This window comes from Mycteria americana, chromosome Z, assembly GCF_035582795.1.
Source record: "Mycteria americana isolate JAX WOST 10 ecotype Jacksonville Zoo and Gardens chromosome Z, USCA_MyAme_1.0, whole genome shotgun sequence".
NCBI lineage: Eukaryota > Metazoa > Chordata > Aves > Ciconiiformes > Ciconiidae > Mycteria > Mycteria americana.
Window position 1 is genome coordinate 23,048,496 of NC_134396.1, and position 21,197 is coordinate 23,069,692.

At 38.4% G+C, this 21,197-nt stretch overlaps 1 protein-coding gene across 4 annotated transcripts in view; it reads right to left on the bottom strand.

The window, feature by feature from the left end:
- LOC142421802 (histone-arginine methyltransferase CARM1-like) overlaps positions 1 to 21,197 on the bottom strand; it is a 78,936-nt gene that overhangs the window by 41,314 nt on the left and 16,425 nt on the right. For all 4 annotated transcript variants that reach the window (XM_075526890.1, XM_075526889.1, XM_075526888.1 and 1 more), the window contains exon 2: positions 10,075 to 10,200. In XM_075526890.1, the coding sequence (XP_075383005.1) occupies positions 10,075 to 10,200 (126 nt within the window). The remainder of the gene's footprint in view (positions 1 to 10,074; positions 10,201 to 21,197) is intronic.

The window sequence follows — 21,197 nt, forward strand, 5'->3', positions numbered from 1 at the left end:
GACTGTCCCAGAAGAAAGATAAGAATTTATTGCAAGTCCATTTTCTACATCCAGCAAGTCTATTTTCTATATCCAACAGCAATTTACAATAGCCTGTCTTCTCTGCATTTGCTTCTGCATGCAAATACATTAAGCTATTTTCTTCATGTATTTTCTGTAAAGGAACTTCTTATTACTCAATACCTCATCCTGCTTGTGATATGAAATACGGCTTTATCTGCATATTGATCAAGGTCCTTAAAATTAAATTTAATTTCGATCTTCCTAAGAATCTGGGAACTTAAACTGTCATATGTAGAAATATATCCAGAACTGATCTTGGCTTTTATGAAAACTGAATTTTCTTCTTTATTTAAAGTAAAGGGACCAGGAAAGGATCTACACCAAAAACAGTTTGGCTCACTGACAGGCTAGAATACTGGTGGGTCACGTACTTTGAAAATTTTATTTTGCAACCAGGGGTCAACCATACAGAACTGAAAGTCAGTAAAATATTTTTCAAGAACAGCCAAATAATATTTTTTGTTAATCCTCAGCCCTATAGTCTTCATCAAGGTTCTAGCACTCTATATATCTTTTCCTTTGATGCTGCAAGGAACTGATTTTCTCATCTCAGGGAACAAGCAGGTAGGCTCTTCAGATCTACTATCATCTTTTCAAAAGCAAACTCAAGTGTAATGCTTTTTTACTGAAAGGTGTTGCCTAGTAATCTGAGTGTAGTGTTTCAAATGTCACCCCTTCAGAAGTCTGCTATCCACTCCTGAGATTCATTCTATTACCTTGAACAAATCATGCAGGCTTTTTGCCTCTTCGTTCATCTATAAAGAAAAAGGTCCTGCTTGCTTACAAAATTTTCTGGGTTATCAGGGGTTATATTTAAACAAAAATTAATCTATCCTGTAAAATCCAAAATTAATGTGCTGGGGGGAAGGAGAGCACAAGTGCTTCTTGATGCTATGCACAGCCATCTTCTTTCACCCTCAAACTCTCTGAAAAAAACTGCAAATTGGGAAGATGGCCATGACTCTTCTTTAACGGTGTTGGCTGTCTTCAGAGAAATAACTTACAATTTTCACTGACTGGAAAACATATCCTTGTGCCCCCACCACCCCAATCACTTAAATCAATCTAAAGTTTTCCACTTGCAGGTGTAAAAAAACCCTCAAAACTTTACAAGTGTTATAAACATGTTCCAAAAGGGGCAAATTAATGAAACAAGGCTTTAAAATGTAACTCTTACAGTGCATTTACACTTTCCTATGCATTGTAAGACCTCCAGTAACTACTCCAACAAGAATGACCTGATGTTCTTGAGGGTAGAGGTAAGCAGACCTATTTATTGCCTTTTCATCTATACCTTTTCAGTATCTCAAACCCCCACCCAACTCAAAACTCCGCCAAAAAAACCAGAGATGCTTCTCTTTCAAGGAGCCTCATCTGGATGTTGTTCTGAAAATAATGGAAAATATTGGCATGAAGACCACTATGAGTATGCAGCCTAATCTGGACACTAGTTTATTTCCAGCACAGTGGAACAGACTGCACAACTTGCCCAAGTGCTGAGTGCATCTAAAAGACCTGCAGTCACTGCTGTAAGTACAACACAGCCCTTAAATCTGTGCATTTCACCTGCTGAAACAAACTGTTTTTAAAACACCTGTATTTTTATCTGTAACAAAAGTTGTCCTTAAACTCTTTGGTGTGAATAGAAGCTTGTGTTCTATGGTCCGTAACACAGAAAAAAATTAAATCCAGCAAGTCAAACTGTCTCCTGTTTTAAAAGTCAAGAACAAACTTGGAAAATGATTTAAATTCATTAGGCACTCTTCAGTAACTGCCTATGTGCAAGCTCTTACTTCACAACAACTAAATCTCCTTCAGTAAGGGGTATGCTTTCTTACCTTTATTGTACATCATGTGATAAAAACATTCATGCAGGTAGCTACCAGGAAACAGCAAAAACAGCCTAGTTCATATTCTAGTGTACCCCATAATAAATACCTCTTTGGAGCAAAACTCATCTTACAGAATGAACTATTAGCTTTCAGGAGAAAAGTGTCAGTTTCTCCTTGTTTCTTAGCCCTTAAGAAGGCAAGGAAAACTCCCATTTTTGTGGGCTGAAGTGCTTTCACAGGAGTCTTGTTGAGAAAATTAAAAAAAAAAATTCCCATGCAAATAATTTCAAAGAACATGAAAAATGTAACTCTCAGACATTTTCTTTGAAAGACAAGCTTGTTAGGATTTTTATTTATTTCTCATTTCCCTCCCCCTTTTTTTTCCAATTAAAATCTGAAAACAGAAATTCATTTGAAAACTTTCACCTTGCCAGAAAGCTGTAGGTTGCTGAAAAACTGAGGCATTTGACTGTAAAGTTTTGACTAGCTATGCACCTCAGCTAACTAACATTTGCTGTTGGACATTAAACCCATGCTAATCAAATATACAGTTTGATAACTTATCAGAGATATTCTGCAGATATTACTGCACTGATAGCCCTAAAAACCGAACTGTGTAGAAACTGAATAAAGGCCAGCTAAAACTGATCCCTGTGATCAGAGATAACAGGAACATCTTTCCAAAAAGCCCTGCTTCTGGTGTCTCTTTCGCACTACTCCCTTCCCAAAAAGGAGAGCAGAAGCCTCAGGCCCCTGTAGCACTTCCCGCAGGCACGTTCATACTCTATTCCCAGTAAATTGTCACTCCAATGGTTGCACTCTGCATAAGCAGAACTGCTGTACTTATTTCTCTTTACAAAATGCTTATCCTCACAGCAGAAGACACAGACACACAAACACAAGCTATTAACATAGTGCACTTCACCCATCTGCTCAAAACAGATGGAGTCTCTCACTACTCTAAAGGGGAACAGGGTGGCGAAGGAATAAAAAAAATAGGCTCCAGTAACAAAACTGGATGGTTGTTGGGAGAGAAAAGGAAAGAAAACCAAACTAACACATAGAGAATAAGGGAAAGAAAACTCAATAAGGAATAAAACCCCACGAACTCCACACAGCAGCAATCCAAAATAACGCTACTTGCAATAAATCGTTAAATAAATATATTTTACCAACAGCTGTTAGGTTTTCTGATCTAAGGGGATTAGCATAACAGCCGTGGAGAAGCTCTGCTCCCACATTATTTTGCATTATCTACTGTAGACTGCCATTAAAATGCAGTACTTACATCAAGCAATAGATTTGGCCTGTAACTGATGAAAGGTGTACAGTTATAATTTTGACTACATTTGAAAAAAAATGAATGGAAGTAAGTCCATAACTTATCACAAGACTATATCAAATGATCAGACAGGTCAGGCTGTGTCCTGTTAACAAGTGGGACACAGTCTTTCATTTGGAACAACAGAATTGCAAAATACCCAAATAATAGAACGCTTACTTTGCAAAAAAGTGAAACATGCAATAAAAATACAGTAAGCTTATCAAGGCAAGATTACTATCCAAGATGTCTGAGGTTGGAGTATTATTTCCAAATGATGAAGAAAATCTTTTTGCTTCTATTCAGTTGTAAGTATTAGACTTCAGAAATTCAGTGACATCCATTACAAGTACCCTAGTAAAATTCCAACAGCATTCACCACACAGACTCAAAAGAAAAAGGTCCCAGAAATCCTTGGGTTTACATCAGTTTGACAATATTTATACAAAATATTTTCTCTTTAAATTATACCTTTCAACCAATTTTACAGCTTTTCCTTGCCCTGAACACAGCAGATTAGACTAATGGGATTCTGTTCATTTTAACAACTCATTTACTAATATTTCAATTAGCAGTAGATCATTTTGTTGTAAACATTACTGAATATTAAATCACAATTTGCAGACTAGGTCACTTATCACAATGCTACCTTGCAAGTGAATTTCTGCAGCCTTCTTTCAAACTTTTTTTATGAGTCTGGATTTGTGCAATGGAAATGATTTTGTCCCAAACACACTAGTGGGTGAATCATCTCAAGTGTCAGCACAGGAGAACTAGATGCTTAGAAATTCAGTCAGTAAGCACTTCATCAGCACACAGGGGACTCAATCAGTTGTGCGTTTTTACAGGAAACATGACTGATGGCCTTGTGTAATTCCACATCAGGAACTGGATGCCACATGTACCAAATCTTATTATTAAGTTTCCTAAGTCATACTTTTCCCAAAGCAAAAACATTTTCTATTTTTAGCACCAGTAAGATATGCTTTCTTTGGTAAGCAGAACGCAAAATACTGTTTTATCACCTCCAAGCCAAACATCCTAACTAAAATCGATTTCGTTCTAACAGAACATTCCACCCATTAGTACACGATTCACATTGATATAAACCAAAAATGAAGCCAAATTGATAAAACAGTCAGTTATTATCAAGAAAAATATTAAAGGAGTACCTTTAATTTCAAGCTGCAACCACACTCCAAAGCAATGTGAACTAGCAGATGCGAAAGCTTCCCCCACTGTGTCAATCTCACACTAAAAACGTTACCAAAAGAATAGTCATGATTTGTAAAATGGCATTATAAAGTATCTAAATATAAATGTTTCACTTTCTTTAGAACAGCCATTAGGGTTGTATTAGACAACAGAGAGAAATGGGTTTTTAAGTTGTAGTCAAATTTACATAAAGGTTGTACAAATTATTGTGATATTGCAAAACTTTTGAAGTTAAACTACACTTTGGGAACTATTAAACTAAGAAGCATTAGACCCTTTTTTTTTATTCTTCCTCAAAAGAATGGATGAATTTTATGTAAGCAAGCTTCCTCAGAATACAAATTACACTTTAATGAAGTAAGATTATTTGGCTCAGTGCAGTATAATTGGATGAAATGGAAATTATAAGATGGATATGGTTGATGCAGGTGGTTCACTTGTGTTTTTTAGTTTTAAATAGCCAGAATGCTGAAAGTCTTGGTACATGAGAAGTTTAGCAGTGCTTAGCGAGAGCCTCTTCTGAACTGGTGACCACAGACATGCCACCTGAAAGCACTATCTGGTAGCACTGAATTAGTGGCTATTAATTTTCAAAATACTGCCAACATTTTCTAAGACATACCTTGCCTCACTGGAATGAAGTACTGTCTGTTTTAAACAATTATCCACCCACCCATCCCCAATCTCTTCCACTCTTACCAGAACACAAGACATTAGAACTAATTTTTAAATACTCTGAATGATTGGACAAATTCCCAAATCAAGCATTTTGCCACCTTCAACAGAGAACTAGCACTGCAATATTATAATTTACAGGCAGGCAGATCTAGCAGTACTCAGGTCTAACATATAGGAGTAAAAAAATCTAGAAATTTAAAATCCTTCATATGGTAAATTTTTCTAAAACTGTGGGAAAATTACAGTACTAAATTACTTGCCTATAGAAGAAAAGAAAAAAAAAATCAGATCATATCTGGAAAGCCAAACACTAATATTAACTAGTAAGAAAACAGCCCAGAATAATTCAAATGAAAATATCATAATGAGTTACGCAAAAAACGGGGAGAAGCAATTGACCTTTTTCCAATCCCCTCTATTTTGTCCTCCCAGGAATCAGAATCAATCAATACTTTAAAATGCTAATGCTAAAATCATTGCCACAGAAACGTTCAAGGAAAGCCTGGAGAAACAGAAGGTACTGAAAACAGTGCCATAAGTGATTAGGTCTTGAGCTTCCCTTTAGATCCTACCACCTTGAACACTCAGTGAGTCAGCTCAAAACACCACAAAACTTGTGAATGGCTGCCTCTAACTGGATCAAGAAAAGCAATGGCACAGAAAACCACAGAGTGAGACAATGGCAAACCCACAGGTTTGCACAGCGAGGCTAATGGATATGGACACACCAGAATGCATGGTTGGTGGCAGCCTTGTCTGTTAAGATTTGCAAGTAGACCCCCAGTCTCCAAAATCTCATCATGGGTATTTGTTCTTGAACACCACAGTCCCCAGCTCCAAACACAACCTGAAAAATTATCATCAGACAGTTAATTCCATTGAAGCTGAACAGCTTAACCGGATAGCTGCATACTCTCGAAGCCTAGCCAGTGTTTGGGACAGCCACATAAGAATTAGCTCAGGGAAAGCACCTACAAAGCTTAGAGCCACTTTGTGACAGTGGAGTAATTTGGAAACTGGAGTATGACACAGAAACAAAGTTTCTGCCCCAGAGGTGAGAAGTTAGGGATTACAGTTGTGCAGGTACTATGGCTTAAAAGTCAAAACCTTTCTGATTTTTAAAGTCATTCCAGTAGCAGAACCTCCTACTGCTCTTTTGAGACTAGCAAATTCTGGACTTCGTGATCATCGTGAAGTGCAGAGGTGCAATTTACAGTCAACGCATTGAATAAGTTCCCCTCTCAACAAGTTGCACCTCATTGTTTACACAATAAAACTCCACAAGAGTTTCAAGCTGCAAGATTAAAGATATTTCTGAGTTTAACTGCTTTCTAAATTAACTCAAATAAAACAAGATTCAGGTAACCAAACTCTTCTTTTTTTGCTTTTCTGAAAAACAGAATCACTACTTTAAACAGAAACTAGCAAGCAACCACAGAGTCATTTGGTCCTTACTTCATAGAATTTATTACTTGACACAAATTCTTAGATTTAAACTGCTGAACAGCTTCATTGCACCCTGTGGGTCTTGAGGCATATGTATTAGTTGTTGCCACTTACAGTGCTTTGGTTTGCATGACTGAGTGGTCTCAGTACACACTAACTGGAATCCTTCTGGATGAAATTAAACCAAAACATGCACTCCAGGAACAAACTTCAACAGTCAATGGTCATTTAGGCTATGTGACCAGACTGGGTCTAGTTCAAAGTAAACATACCCTCCATTCTTGCCTCCTTCCCAAATGAGTATAGTTTGCATACCAGGACCCCAACACCAATTGTTCTGTTCTACAAACTTGTTCCTTCTGGACTGTGTGACTTGCTAACGAAACCATAGCTCATTAGATCTATATGTAATTACATGAAATAATAATCTGGGGGGAAAAAATAACCATAAGATATACCATGTTCCTTTCCTTGAATTATGAATACATACTGCAGTAACAGCATGTATGATTACACATATAAAATTCAATGTATGCCTTTAATATATTTCACACATATATATATCTCTCTCTCTACAGACACACACTCTCATATGTCTCCAGCTCTGTATGTGGAGATCCACAAGACTATATGCTATAAATAACTCAAAACTGTAAATAACACTTTTTTTTTTTCCCCCACCTGTATCGTGCTTCTATGTAAATGGCACAGCTATTAGAGCTGGCAGACAACTTTAAAGATGAGTTGTGCTAGTAAAACAACATCGACAGACACCAACTATTGGCACGTCCAATGCCTGGATGCACTGTGAAAGTGGCTGGAGACCAGGGTTATGAGGTTTGAAAGAGAAGAGAGGAACCTGCATTCTACCACAACCCCAAAAGAATAATTCATCCTATGCTCATGAACTAAGTCCGTGCTAAATTAAGCAGGCCATTTCCACCAAGGAGTAGAGAGCTACATACCAAGTCTGCCACACATGAGTTACAGACTGGTTGGTTGGTCTGTAACAGATAAATGATCTTTGTTTTTGAAAGAAAAGCCTGTAGGCTACTAACTTTCATTTTTATTGCCTGCTTGATCCTACTCAGATGTTTAACATATGTTCAGCAGGAAATGAAAGATACAGTCTATGATTTATGACTGTCTAACTGCTGGAACCAGAACAGCAATTCTCTGTGTGGGCACAAGCAGGGCATGAATTTCCTTCTCCCCACATTCCTCATTCCTCATCTTCCTCTACCTTCCTAAAAGAGAGAGGACTTAAAAAACCTAAGACTTTTATGATGCATTTTCATAACTAACACTTTTAACATGTGAAAAAGGAGGTTTTGGTCCATTTTTTAATAACAGCATTATTTTTATTTATTATACAGACATACACATTTGCAAATACATAGAACTGAGAGTAACACCTACACTTGCACACAGCAAACAAAAGGTTAGCTTCTGCTGTATAGCCTTCACCTCTTTGTAAAAACATATAACTTTCTCAAGATTAGGTGCTACTTGATATACTCAACATGTAGAAGAAGGTACCAAAAAGCTGTTCCTATGGCATGGGGAAATAATATCCTACAAGTAACTTTCAGCTTCATGCAGCACCCAACACATTCCATTTGATATCAACAGGTTTGTCATTTAATCCGAACAGACTTTACTTTGACCAATCCATTATACTCCTGTAATTTTATCAATGAGTTGTTTCATGGACTAACAGGCCATTTCAATTTATTTTCCCCTGAGTTTTAAAGATGGAAAAAATACAGAAAACACCCAATTTTGTCATGTTAACAAGCAAGCAGAAGTAATAAATTAAAAGACTTATCTATACTGTTCTTATCTATTTCACAATATGTAGCTATATAAATAAACTAAACACAAATCACCGAGGAATATAGCTAAAGAGAGGACTGAATTTACCACTTAATCTTCAAGGCACTCCTCTCAGGAAAAATACCAAACTGTACAGAAATTAGCTGGATTTTTTTCAAATTCATGTTTGTAAAGGTGGGGAAGAGCACTAAGAGAAACTTCTTTTGCCTTGGGATCCCAAAGTATCAGTGCCTTTTGGAATCAGAACCTTCCTAGGTAGGCAAGACATGGTAGAGATTGCAGACCAAAGAGTGCCGAAAAACTTCCCTGACTCCTTAATTATTAGTTATTAATTATCTCAGCAGTGAGCTAATAAATCACTGAACAACCTAATCTCAATTATCGCTTCAGTTATGATGTAGATCTCAAAGAGACAATATTGTATTGCAGTCTCGAGAGATAACTTTACAGAAGCACAATACTGAATTGTAACACTCAGATACATAGATAAAAAAACACGACAGACATTCACAGTCATTCTTAGCTTACATTCATACTGTTTTAGTAAGGTAAGACATTGAAATTTGAATAGTTTTTTGTGATGGATACAGATGAAAGGCTGTAACCAGGTAGGACTTCAAAGGCCACCAAGATCTGGCACCCAACTGAAAAAAATCAGCTTAGTCTAAAACCTGTATTTTCTAGTAGAGTGGGACTCAAGAGTTCATGTATTGTGTCTACATGACACAGGAATAGCAACTCATTGCACAAACAAACCCATCTACATCCAAATTCTCAGCCTTTAATGCTTTGAAACATGTATGTGTCTTTAAATAAGCTGCCAGAAATCAATTCTAATTGCTCTGTGCCTCAGTTTCCACACAATATAAAATGGAAATAACTATAATGGCCTCCTGGAAATCATCAGGCCTACTGATGTAGGCTGCTATATAAGAACTCCTGGTTATTGCTAAAGAGGAAGTTGTATGTTACCTGTAGTTACACAATTTCATAACGAATTGTGGCCATGCTACCCGCTGCTCAGAAGAAATAGGCATCCTTCTGAATTTCCTTGCATAAAGACTGAGAATGCTTTTCCAGAAGCCAATATGAGGACATAAGGGTAGCACATATTAAAAAGTCTCAGCTATTAGATTTACAAAAACACAAGTCAGGTGGAAGTATCAAAATACAGGTCTCAACATTCTACTAAAATACAGTCATGTTTCTACAGAGTGAGTTTCCTTTTCAGCATCACTACACACAAAATAATCTATCCTAAGAACTGCAGGAGTATGTTAAGCTACTTCAATTAACTATGCAGACAAACAAATCTGCAAGACAATTTCTGAATGGGGAGCAACAAGTGGCAGATTGCCCACACAAAGCATTACGTTTACCAGTTATTAGACTTTATGAAGTTAAGTCATATGAATGTGTTATCTGCATTTGCTTTCTTCAGAAAATTAATCTGCAGTTGTTTTGCAAAAATGTTATTTCCACTACAGAATGGTCCATACTACACAAAAGGCAGCTGGAGTGGGTTAGAGGCAAATGAAGTTGCACAAATCATCATAACAAAATGAAATATTTAAATAGCCAACATGAAACAGAGGTAGAACACAACATATTTTAAAGCGAACTTTACCAATACAGTAGCATGGCAGGAAGGAGAAGATATTCACAAATGCAAGATGGACTTACCAGCTTGTGACTTGAACTGGAGCAAGGCACTGTTGTATCCCAGCGTAATTAACACAGACTGTTTTCCCACACGACAGTATTCAGTGTCTCTGTTAACCAAGCATTTAAACACACAGACTCCATCAGCTGAAGGGAAAAAAATACTTTAGAAAACTTTTAGCACTTAAAACCAAAACCATATAAAGAACTAGATGTCTCTTTTGACTAACAATATACATAAGCATGTATCTGAAGTATACAACTTGGTGAAAATACACTCTCTAACATGTTGTTTCTTAAGCCAATTTTCCAGTGACCTACAGTTTCCATCCCACTTATCATCCATAGTTTCTTATCATTCTATGAAGTTGCCCTGTCCTCAGAAGAAAGAGCGCTGAATAAATTAGTTTTTACCTGGATCCTAACAAGGTCTTAAATTAACATTTTTTCTACTTCTTTTGCTTCTGTAATCCTATGTGCTAATGTCCTGATAATCTCTAGAGATGCTGCTCTGGCAAATGAAATGGCAGGGTAAAGAGTCTGGGACAACTACATTGACTGAATGAGGACAAGTAAGCTAGCTTTTTCCAGTAAACACACACTACGTACCACACCACGTATGACAACTATCAATAAACCTACCACGTAAGAAAAAATAATGCAATTTTTCAGACAGTGAAGAAAACTTAAGCACTTCAGAGCTAGGAACAGGAGCAGCACAGGGCAAGCCTTTGTACTGTGCTCCTTGGGGAGGGCAATCCAATATCAGAGGCCTAAGTGGTGCAGAACATCAGTATGCACTGTCTCACTATCAGCCTTGCAGCTGTCAGGAGGCAACTGTGTGAGCATGACTAAGCAAGATGCACATTATCACTTTCAGAAACCTGAAAGAGGTTTGAAAGAGAGCTTTGTGCAAATGGCAGCTATGGACATGGGCTTCAATAAGTAAAGCTTTTAAATTATGGGGGTTGTGTGTTATATATAAATATATATATCTTCATCACTCAAGCAGCAAACCTCCAGGACTTAATACCCCTGGACCATTCTTTCATGTATTTTAGTTCACTTTGCTAACAACAAGTGTTTAATATGCTTCTCCCATGCACATTTTATCCTTCTGGAGATAAATGATAAAAAAACCCCACCAGAACTAGAAAAAGTAAGAGGTTTAAGGCAAAACAGAAACAAAAAGAGAAATAAAAGCAAAAGTTCACAAACTGGCAGTAACACAGAAAAGTGATACACTGCAATATACTAAAAAGTGTGCAAGAGAAAAAAAAACGAAGGAAAGCCAGAATGAAGGGGAAGTAAATACACATTTTGAAAAGCAAGAGACTTAATAAATAAATTATTATTAAAAGCTCAGTAGAAAGCTAATTATACACTGCTGAGCTGTTATTCTGCTGGCAATGTTTGAAGGACAAGAGTGAGAAGGCATACATAGACACACACCATACAGGCACTGAGTACATTTTTTTAAGCCTTACGCTTCACAGCGTCTGCTGTGATGAGAAGTGAACAGAACAGAGAGAAAGACCACTATATGATGTTCCGCACGTAAAGCAAAGTTTAATCGGGGAAAAAATGTTGTCAAGACAGGGGATATGTCCCACCTGGGCTGGCACACTTTCACATCTGCACGCTTATTTGTATTTGTAGCCTCTTCAATAATTTAGGCTTGTGAACAAACTGAAGGCAGACAGCTGGGCTTGCTACAATCTGTCACCATTGTCTCTTCAATGGAAGGCACTCTCAGCCTTATATTCCCTGGGCTGAACAGAGCCAGCTCCTCTGGTGTACTCTTTTTGTACTCCATGTGTTGCAATTCCCTAACTATCTGGGCTTACTACAGTTTGCCAAAGCACCTCATAGATTTGCAAAGTGGTCACCACATGGACTTCTGGTGTTCCAGAAGTGCTGGCTGAAGCACATGTCTTTTTACATTTTCCAAAATGCAAGCTTTTCTTCCACCCATAACCATCAATGCTATCTTCCACACGAACATTTAAAAACATATACATACGGCATCAGCTATTTAGAATAATCAGTACTAAGAAAATACTCAAGCTAGTTGTAAAAGCAAAATACTCTCAATGTACAGTGATACAGGAGTAAATGAACCCATTTCTAGCTCACACTGTCTCTCAGCACACACATGAAATTGTCTTTTTACCGGTCTCAGTTCATTCATACTGATCTGCACCTGGCTCGGGGCAATCCCAAACATGGATACAGTCTGGCCGATGAGTGGAGTGAGAGCAGCCCTGCAGAGAAGGACTTGGGGGTATTGGTGGATGAAAAACTGAGTATGACCCAGCAATGCGCGCTCGTAGGCCAGAAGGCCAACCGTATCCTGGGCTTCATCAAGAGAAGCGTGGCCAGCAGGTTGAGGGAGGTGATTCTGCCCCTCTACTCCACTCTGGTGAGACCCCACCTGGAGTACTGTGTCCAGCTCTGGGGTCCCCAGCATAAGAAAGACATGGACCTGTTGGAGTGGGTCCAGAGGAGGGCCATGAAAATGATCAGGGGGCTGGAGCACCTCCCCTATGAGGACAGGCTGAGAGAGTTGGGGTTGTTTAGCCTGGAGAAGAGAAGGCTGCGGGGACACCTTATAGCAGCCTTCCAGTACTTAAAGGGGGCCTACACGAAAAATGAGGAGGGACTCTTTGTCAGGGAGTGTAGTTATAAGACGAGGGGGTAACAGTTTTAAACTGAAAGAGGGTAGATTTAGATTACCTATTAGGAAGAAATTGTTGACTATGAGGGTGGTGAGGCACTGGAACAGGTTGCCCAGAGAAGCTGTGGATGCCCCCTCCCTAGAAGCGTTCCAGGCCAGGCTGGATGGGGCTTTGAGCAACCTGGTCTAGTGGAAGGTGTCCCTACCCATGGCAGGGGGTTTGGAACTAGATGATTTTTAATGTCCCTTCCAACCCAAACCATTCTGTGATTCTGTAACTGTATCAATGCTTTTTTTTTGTACTGGAGGCCTCAACTGGGATGTTTATTCAGCCTGGTCATGGCTTTGGGGGACCTAACACCTATGTGGAGGTCTTTGAGAAGATGGAGCCAGGCTCTTTACTGAGGTGGCCAGGAAGAGAGTATGAGACAGTGGTGTAGCTAAAGCAGAGGACCTATTACCCCATTAAAGCAGAAGCACACTAAACAGATACAGACTTGTTTTGAACTCAGACATAAGCATGTTGGTATAGTGTAGCTATATAAGCATTTTTGTATGCAATGGTCTTGTAAAAACAGTATTGCCATTGGTAGGAACAGGCCACAGGCCTAATGCAGACTGTGCAAGGCTTTTTATCATATATACACACACACCTGGGAATTATTTTTAAATATTTGACATTTTGCATGAAGAATGAGGATAAATGTCTGCCTCATTTCACGTGTGAGGTCCAAACACAGAGACTGTTATTCAGAAAACTGCACAGAAAACAGTCTTGGAATTAGTCCTGCCTGATAACATTCCACACAGATATAATAGAATCATCAAACAAAAATATTTATATATTCATCCTCAGAATACATTTTACATTCAGAATATATAACATGGAAGAAGTCTGTACAGAGCAGAATGAAAACATGTTGATCTTTTCTTGGGTTAAACAGTCCAACCTTTTTGTAAGATTACACACCCACAGAACCTTGATAAATCCTCATTATAGATATTCATTAAAAGAAGTTTCAAAAGTTTGCTGCATCAGAATAATGAAGATTAACCTCCTCTGAATGCAACAAAAATACATGTTATCTTTATGGTGATTATTTCAGACTAAACAAATCCTTCAATAGTTAGCACAGTATTGCTCAATAGCTGTGTTAACAGCCAGCCATTCCAGAGCAAACTGATTATCACCATGTGAGAGCTGAACACCACCCTGCAAAGCACGGAAAACTTGATCTCATGATGGATATTAATTTATTCTCAGGATAGTCAAACTGTAAGGTAGTCATTCATAGGTTACATTTAATTCAGGGCAAAGACAATGTTACCCAGCCAAGTGCAGGAAAAGCAGCACTTCCAAAGAAGTGGAAGGTAGCCAAAAGTCTGGCAAGAGCCCCACGGCTGCTTCTTCCTTAAGTGAATGATCAGTAACCTCTGGAGATGAGGCTGATCTGAAGTTAAACAGAATCCTGAACATGGATGCCTGTATGAAAAGAAGCATGCCATCTGAGCTTGGCTCCTATACTGGTAAAGAAACCTAAGTACACAGAGTTTGCTGAAGAACATCAGATGTGTCATTGGGAAGTTTCTTGAGCAATGAATAACTGGGAATATCTATCTTAGAGAAAAAACACAAAACAATTGGGAGTTGATCTAAACATGCAGCTAGACATACTAAAATGCTTTAACTTTTATTTCTACTTGGGTCTTTTAGAAGTGTGTATCTATTGTGTATATATAATATTGTGTGTGTGTGTGTATAAATATATATATATATATATAAACATATATAAACAACTTTTACTACCTGTGTGGGTTGTAATTATAAATTTATTCTACTTTAATTTCCCAGTGTACACTTACAGTGATCACACTAAGATCATACCAAACAGGTCATATCATAGGAGTATTAAGTACTTCAAGTTTTGCTGGTTGCTTGACACCCCTAAAAACACAGCCATCAAATACAATTCAGAATCTCTACAGAAATCTCATGCATGCATTTCACATATTTATTGCCAAAAAAGCAAAAACATTAATAATGAATCTGTCTATCCAGCCATGAAGGGCTGGTATTTGGAAAGCCAAAGTTCAGCTAGACTTGAAACTAGCAAGGGATGTCAAGGACAGCAAGAAGAGCTTCTACTACTACCTTATCTTTAAAAAAAACTCAAACAACTATTTTCTCAGAGCTGAGGGTAAGCCAAAAGATTGCAGTTCATAAAAAAAGATGAAATTCATAAACTGCAATATGCATTGATTATACCCAGGACAGTGGTACAGTGGCCCCAAACATAAGGCAGTAACACACTATTCTTGAATGCAGCTCCTTGAAATAAGACCCCAGACCATGAATTCCATGTCCCAGGGTATATTTTACTTTACTTACAATACAGACAGGCTACTACAGGAGTGTCCCAAAGCCATTTCCTTTACCCTTGTTCCAAAAGCCAGCATTTAAAAAAAAAAAAAAATTATTCTCTACTAAGCCTATGGGAACAGTTCACATATAGCACCTTCTCTGTTGGTGAGAGAAATGAGCTCCTTTCCATAAGTCTTTATGTTTATTCAACATGTGAAACAGATTTTACCAGTTTACTACAAGGACTCTCTTTTTGCTTCTTCCTACTATGCTGTCATGCATATAGATACAACCTTACAGCTGAAATGGATTTATGAGAAATGTGTCATGAACATATGTAATTTCAAAACCTGTGGATTCATACAGGTTGTCTTAGCAGGGTTTAAGAAAGAATTTAAGAAAATAAAATGGAAAAGAAAAAACTGCATTAGATTCAGAAACAAAACAAAAAACCCACCTTGGTACTTGTCATTTTTTGTTGTTTTGTTTTGGTGTTTTGGTTTTTTTTGGTTTTTTTTTTTTTTGTTTTTTTTAAAAGTCCTCATAATAACTAATATTCAAACAACAGCTAATAAACCCATCACAGCTTTTGCAGCTTTGACTACCTAGTGTTCAAGGGCATAAATGTTTCTGAACAATTTCTCTCAAAGAAAATCAACGTTTCCAAGTCTAAAGATAAAGCAGGCAAGTCTTCTCCTAACTATGTCATGGTCTACTGCATACAGCACCTTCCATGCAGAACACTACAAAAAGCTTTACAAAAATCAAGAATAGGTACTCAGAAGAAAACCAAGTATATGGCTAACATTTGATGTCATAGATACTAACATCAAAGAGAAAATTTGTACAAAGTGTTTTGTCTAAGCAAAACAGACTTAGTGGACATAGCCTGAAGTGACTCCATGAAAATTTAAACACGACAAACCTAAATGACTGAAGTTTGCAAGAAATCCATTCACAAATAAGAATACAAGAGGGTGAAAGGTCAGCCATATCCTGAGGGGCAGGGCGGGGAAAGGACAGAAATTGTCGTCTTTCACTTAAATTTACTGACCAATGGAGACTCTGTTTAATCAATAATCAAGGAAAAGGCTTTAAAAACTACAAAACTCAGATAGTATGATGTGGCATTTCTCAAAGAATACAGCAGCATTTACTTAAATAGATTAACACCTGGCTTTCCTAGACAGCCCCTATTCTAGTCCCATTCCTGCGGAAGCATAGTTTATGCAGCTGTGCTGACTGGCAATCCCATCTCCTAATTTTTGAACTCTTCAAATGATTAAAATAAAATTTGGCCAACATGCCAAAACCATGGTGTTCCTGCAAGTTCCATAGAAAGGGTGGTTGAATAAACACGAGAGGCCCAGTGTGCCATTCTTGCTGAAGAAAATGATAAGACATGATTAATAGCTACATTTTCTTCTCAGCTCATGCACAAGTTAACTCCAGATTCAACCACTGCTGGTGGTACATGAGCAGGAGATGGAGGCTTCATAATTATGCATAGCAGTGGAGTAACTTCAAGCAATCACAGAAACGGTTGGGACAGAGATAAGGAGGAAGCTCTGAAGTGACAGTGGGAAAGGATGAGGAAGACACTAGGATAGATGTAAACAAAGTAAATCAGTTGGTAAACAAAGTAAATCAGTTGAAGGAAAACCAAGCTTCACTAGTTCTGCCATTCATGGAATAATTTGTTTTATTTAGAGATGCTAGCCAAGAAAGCCTCTCAACAGGCTTTATAATAATGCATGAACTAAGTCTCACAGTGCTCCTTTGCATTCATTACATCAGGTGATGTTGTGCTATGAAGACAGCTTGAAACCTTCCTGGTCCCCCACAGAAATTCTGCAACAGGACAAAGCATAGACCTAGTGTCTGCTAATCCTGTACTTGAACCACAAGATCTCTGAATCAAATCCAACTTCAAATCACAACTTCATCACAAGAGAAAGGTATTTACACTGTATCTACTTCAGTTTACTTTAAGCTCATTTGCTTTACTGATCTGAGTCTGTATGTTCAGGACCCTAAACTGTCTCAAATAATGGCAAAAGAGTGTCCTGCAGAAAGCCCCAAAGCCATTTGCCTAAAGTTATGCAGCATGAGTCCTGCACACAGTGAGAGCTCCTTTCTTACCCACAAAACACTTTTGTAAAACCAATCCACTTACTCTAAGTTGATCAAAAATGTATGGCTAAGAAACAAACTTATTACCCCCAAAAAAGTGCTAGTTTCCTCAGAATCTAATACTGGAAACACAACAGATGCAGCGGCTGTCCGTATTGCATAACATATTAGGCATTAGGAAAACATATTTTGAATCATACAACCTACCGTCTTCTGGATAAATACTTGCTTCCAGAGCATCTCACTACCACTACCAAAGCAGTCAATCATCACATTTAGAAGTTTGTTCACACAGAGGCTGATTGGCATACAGTAATTACAGGGCACCCTTGCCAGAAACTTATGATGACATACAGCTACCTTCCTGTAATCTGCTCTTATGTCCATTTTACTTACAGTGTAGATTGATGAATGTAACCAGGCTTGTACAGCCAGCTATCAGCTACTCTAAACAGCAAATATACCATTCCAAAATATCATAGAATCACAGAATGGTTTGGGTTGGAAGGGACCTTTAAAGATCGTCTAGCTCCAACTCCCCTGCCAAGGGCAGGGATATTATTCCACTAGATCAGGTTGCTCAGAGCCCCATCCAGCCTGACCTTGAATGTTTCCAGGGATGGGGCATCCACAACTTCCCTGGGTAACGTGGTCCAGTGTTTCACCACCCTCATCGTAAAACATGTCTTCCTTATATCTAGTCTGAATCTACCCTCCTTTAGTTTAAAATCATTACCCCTTGTCCTATCACTACAGGCCCTACTAAAAAGTCTGTCCCCGTCTTTCTTACAAGCCCCCTTTAAGTATTGAAAGTTCGCAATAAGGTCTCCCTGGAGCTGAACCACCCAAGTCTCTCAGCCTGTCCTCATAGGAGAGGTGTTCCAGCCCTCAGATCATATTTGTAGCCCTCCTCTGGACCCACTCCAACAGCTCCATGCCTTTCCTGTGCTGTACTTCAACGTGGAGCTGCTGTGTACTTACAGCAGCCCATTCTCCTTGGAGGTGTCATGGGAAGGGCTCATTGAAATGTAATAGTAAGTTTTCGTTACAACTTGTGAAGGTTATTTTTTAATTTGAAAGTCCGGGCCTTCACTTAAAAATTACCTGGGTGGGTTTTTTGTTGTTGTTGTTTCCCTCCCCCGCCGTAATTCAGCAACTATCATGGAGAAAACTTTTTGTCAAAAGTTACTTAAAATATTATTGTTCCAGATCAAATTTTGGGATAAACATTCACATTTTTCTCAAATACAGCCATATGAGTGTAACTAGACAAGGAGAGTTCAATCCTGACTAGTAAGTGACTGTGTTGTGGAAACACTACAATGGTATTGGTCTAAAGTTCAAAGCTAAGTGTATCTCAAAGTAGTTACAAAAGCATGTCTGTACTCTTAACATTGATTAATCTTGAAGTACTACTCATAGCAGTAGTAGGCAAAAAAATTATGTATTACTCCAATTCTAGGTGCATGTTAAGAGAATGGAATATAGCACTTAGAAAGTTTCACTTCCAGCTGTCACTTAAATATTCCTACAACCCACATTTACACTGACTGAGCTAATGGCCATTTTGGAATCAACTCAATGAACAGTTCATTCCAAAGCCTCTCACTCATTGTGTCTTCTGCCATGTTATCAGTTGCCAATTACAATTAATATATCATGGTTAAGACCTAAGTATAATGAAATCAATTGCCTGCTAACTTGGAATATTCTGCATGTTCACTGGAGCTCCTGTAGACATTCCGCACATATATTCTGACCTGTAGGGAACAGACGGCAAACACTGAGATGCTGGGATCGTTCCTCCTGCCAGTCTGTAAACTATACAGTACAAATGATCTGTTATTTGCCATGTACAGATTTGTACAGCTCTTTCTTTACCTTGACAGACAGGCAGCATAATGCTGTGTTATTTCAAAACGACAGAAACGCACTAGATTCTGTATTTTGGTATCAAGACTCAGGGAGATAAAGATGGCAGCCAATGTCATAGCCTGCAGAAGTATTTGAAAGGCGAGGGAATACTCCCCCTCCCCCCCTACCCCCGCTAAAATGGAAAAAGAAAATAACACACTTCAAACTTAGTACGCAGAATCAATATTATTTTAATTTGTTGCTTTCGCATTGCACTGAATATGACAGCTCACTGCACGGCTGCAATGGTCAAGAACTACAGAAGACTTTAATAGGACTAGTAGGTTGTTATTGCACTGAGGTGGACAAGGACATTGCTGATAGCACTGCTTTTCTACTCACAGATGACAGAGATTCTCTGTGACAACATCTATTTCCTCAGCCTGACTTTTAAAATAATTTCATATCCATTTTGGGTGGAGTACATCCCCAAGGTCTATGCACCACTGAAAAAACTAGGCCTACTTCCCCCATGGGCCCTATGTTCACTCTCTCATTAGGATGCATTTCAGGATACCCTTAGGACACACTTCACTATATAAAAAACAGTTTGTAAAAGGGTTTATAATTTTGTTGTAAACAGGAGAAACAAAACCATTGAAGAAAACCTCTCACTTCCCAGCTACTGGAACATCTACAGAATAGCACAGTAACTTTAAGTTAAGCTTTGGGGGGTGAACTTCAGCATTTCAGAACAGCATGTCTTTTTCTTTTAAAGGACACACAAAACTTACATGGTTTAAGGGCAGCATAAGCAGGACTCTCTCAAATCCCGAACAGTGCTCCAAGGAACTAGAAGGAATCCCCTGGACAGAGCCCATTACTCCACCCAGCCTTGAGTTGACTTCACTTTGCTTTTCCCTCTCACTTTATTCCTCTTACATACACCGTCATTTTTAGTTTTGTGCCTTTTTCATTTCAAGTTGTTCGATGCCATCATGCACCACTGTGTGGCTTAGCACCAGGTGGGATGCCACCCTCAACTGGGCCAGGTGCATCACAGACACAGAGGGGAAGCCCAAGCAAGGAGGCTGTGTGAACACTGCCTTGGAGATTGGCTAGCTGCAGGAGCCCAGGTGCCAGAATGACGTTTTCACTCAGGCTCTTCCCACTTTGTTTACAGAAAGAGAAAACAGTCTAGCAGGGCAAATGGTGTAAGAACTTTTTATTAGGTCAGATTTTGGTTGCCATTGCCAATGGATGCCATTCCAGTGGCATCCTCCCCTTCCCAGGCATCTCTCTTCTTATCAGCCTAGACTTTACGGTGGAAAACAAATACAAGGCACCTCGATTTCCAAGCAAGCTCAACAATGATATGGTAAATCAGAGACAAACATCATTATTATGTCATCTTTTCTCACAGAAGTGTGCAAAGCTCCTTCTCTCCTCTACATGGAAAGAAACGCCTTTTCTATGTGTGATTTCTGGTATTTACTGTATAATCTTTGAAATACTACACTTCTGATTAAAAGCTTAAAAATTTAGTAAGTTATTGGGTTCACATCAGGAAAAAAAACCCCACACTATGGAATTTCTTTTTCTTAGACTGCTGTTATTTCAATGGCAAAAATTCTTCAAGACTCAGACATATGCTTGTTTAAACCAAAGTACAACAGCTGAAAGAATGTTCCATACAACTTGTAACTAGTTTCTTAAATTTATGAAACATAGGGAGTAAGTGCAATAAAGGCTCAGGAATAAGAGGACACTAAATTAGGAAGAAAGAGGAACAAAGATTCATATGATAATCTTACACACTCACTTGAAACTAATTCTTCTCTCCATAACTTTCCCTGATGTTGTTAGATGAGTGTACACAGTGGCTGTAGTGTAGTAATATGGTAGTGTGGCACAATGTGGCTAGTCAGCAGGCAGTTTAAAATACAAGTATTGCACTATACCTGCTCTTCTAATAAAAAGAGAGAAAACGTGTTCTATCTCTTCTATCTATATCAAGAACAACCACACCCAAAATGTCTAAAAAATTTGCTCTTTTACATAAAGCAAGTAAGGAAAAAGGTCTTCTGAGATTTAAGCCTTGGAGTCTTGCCCAGTTAG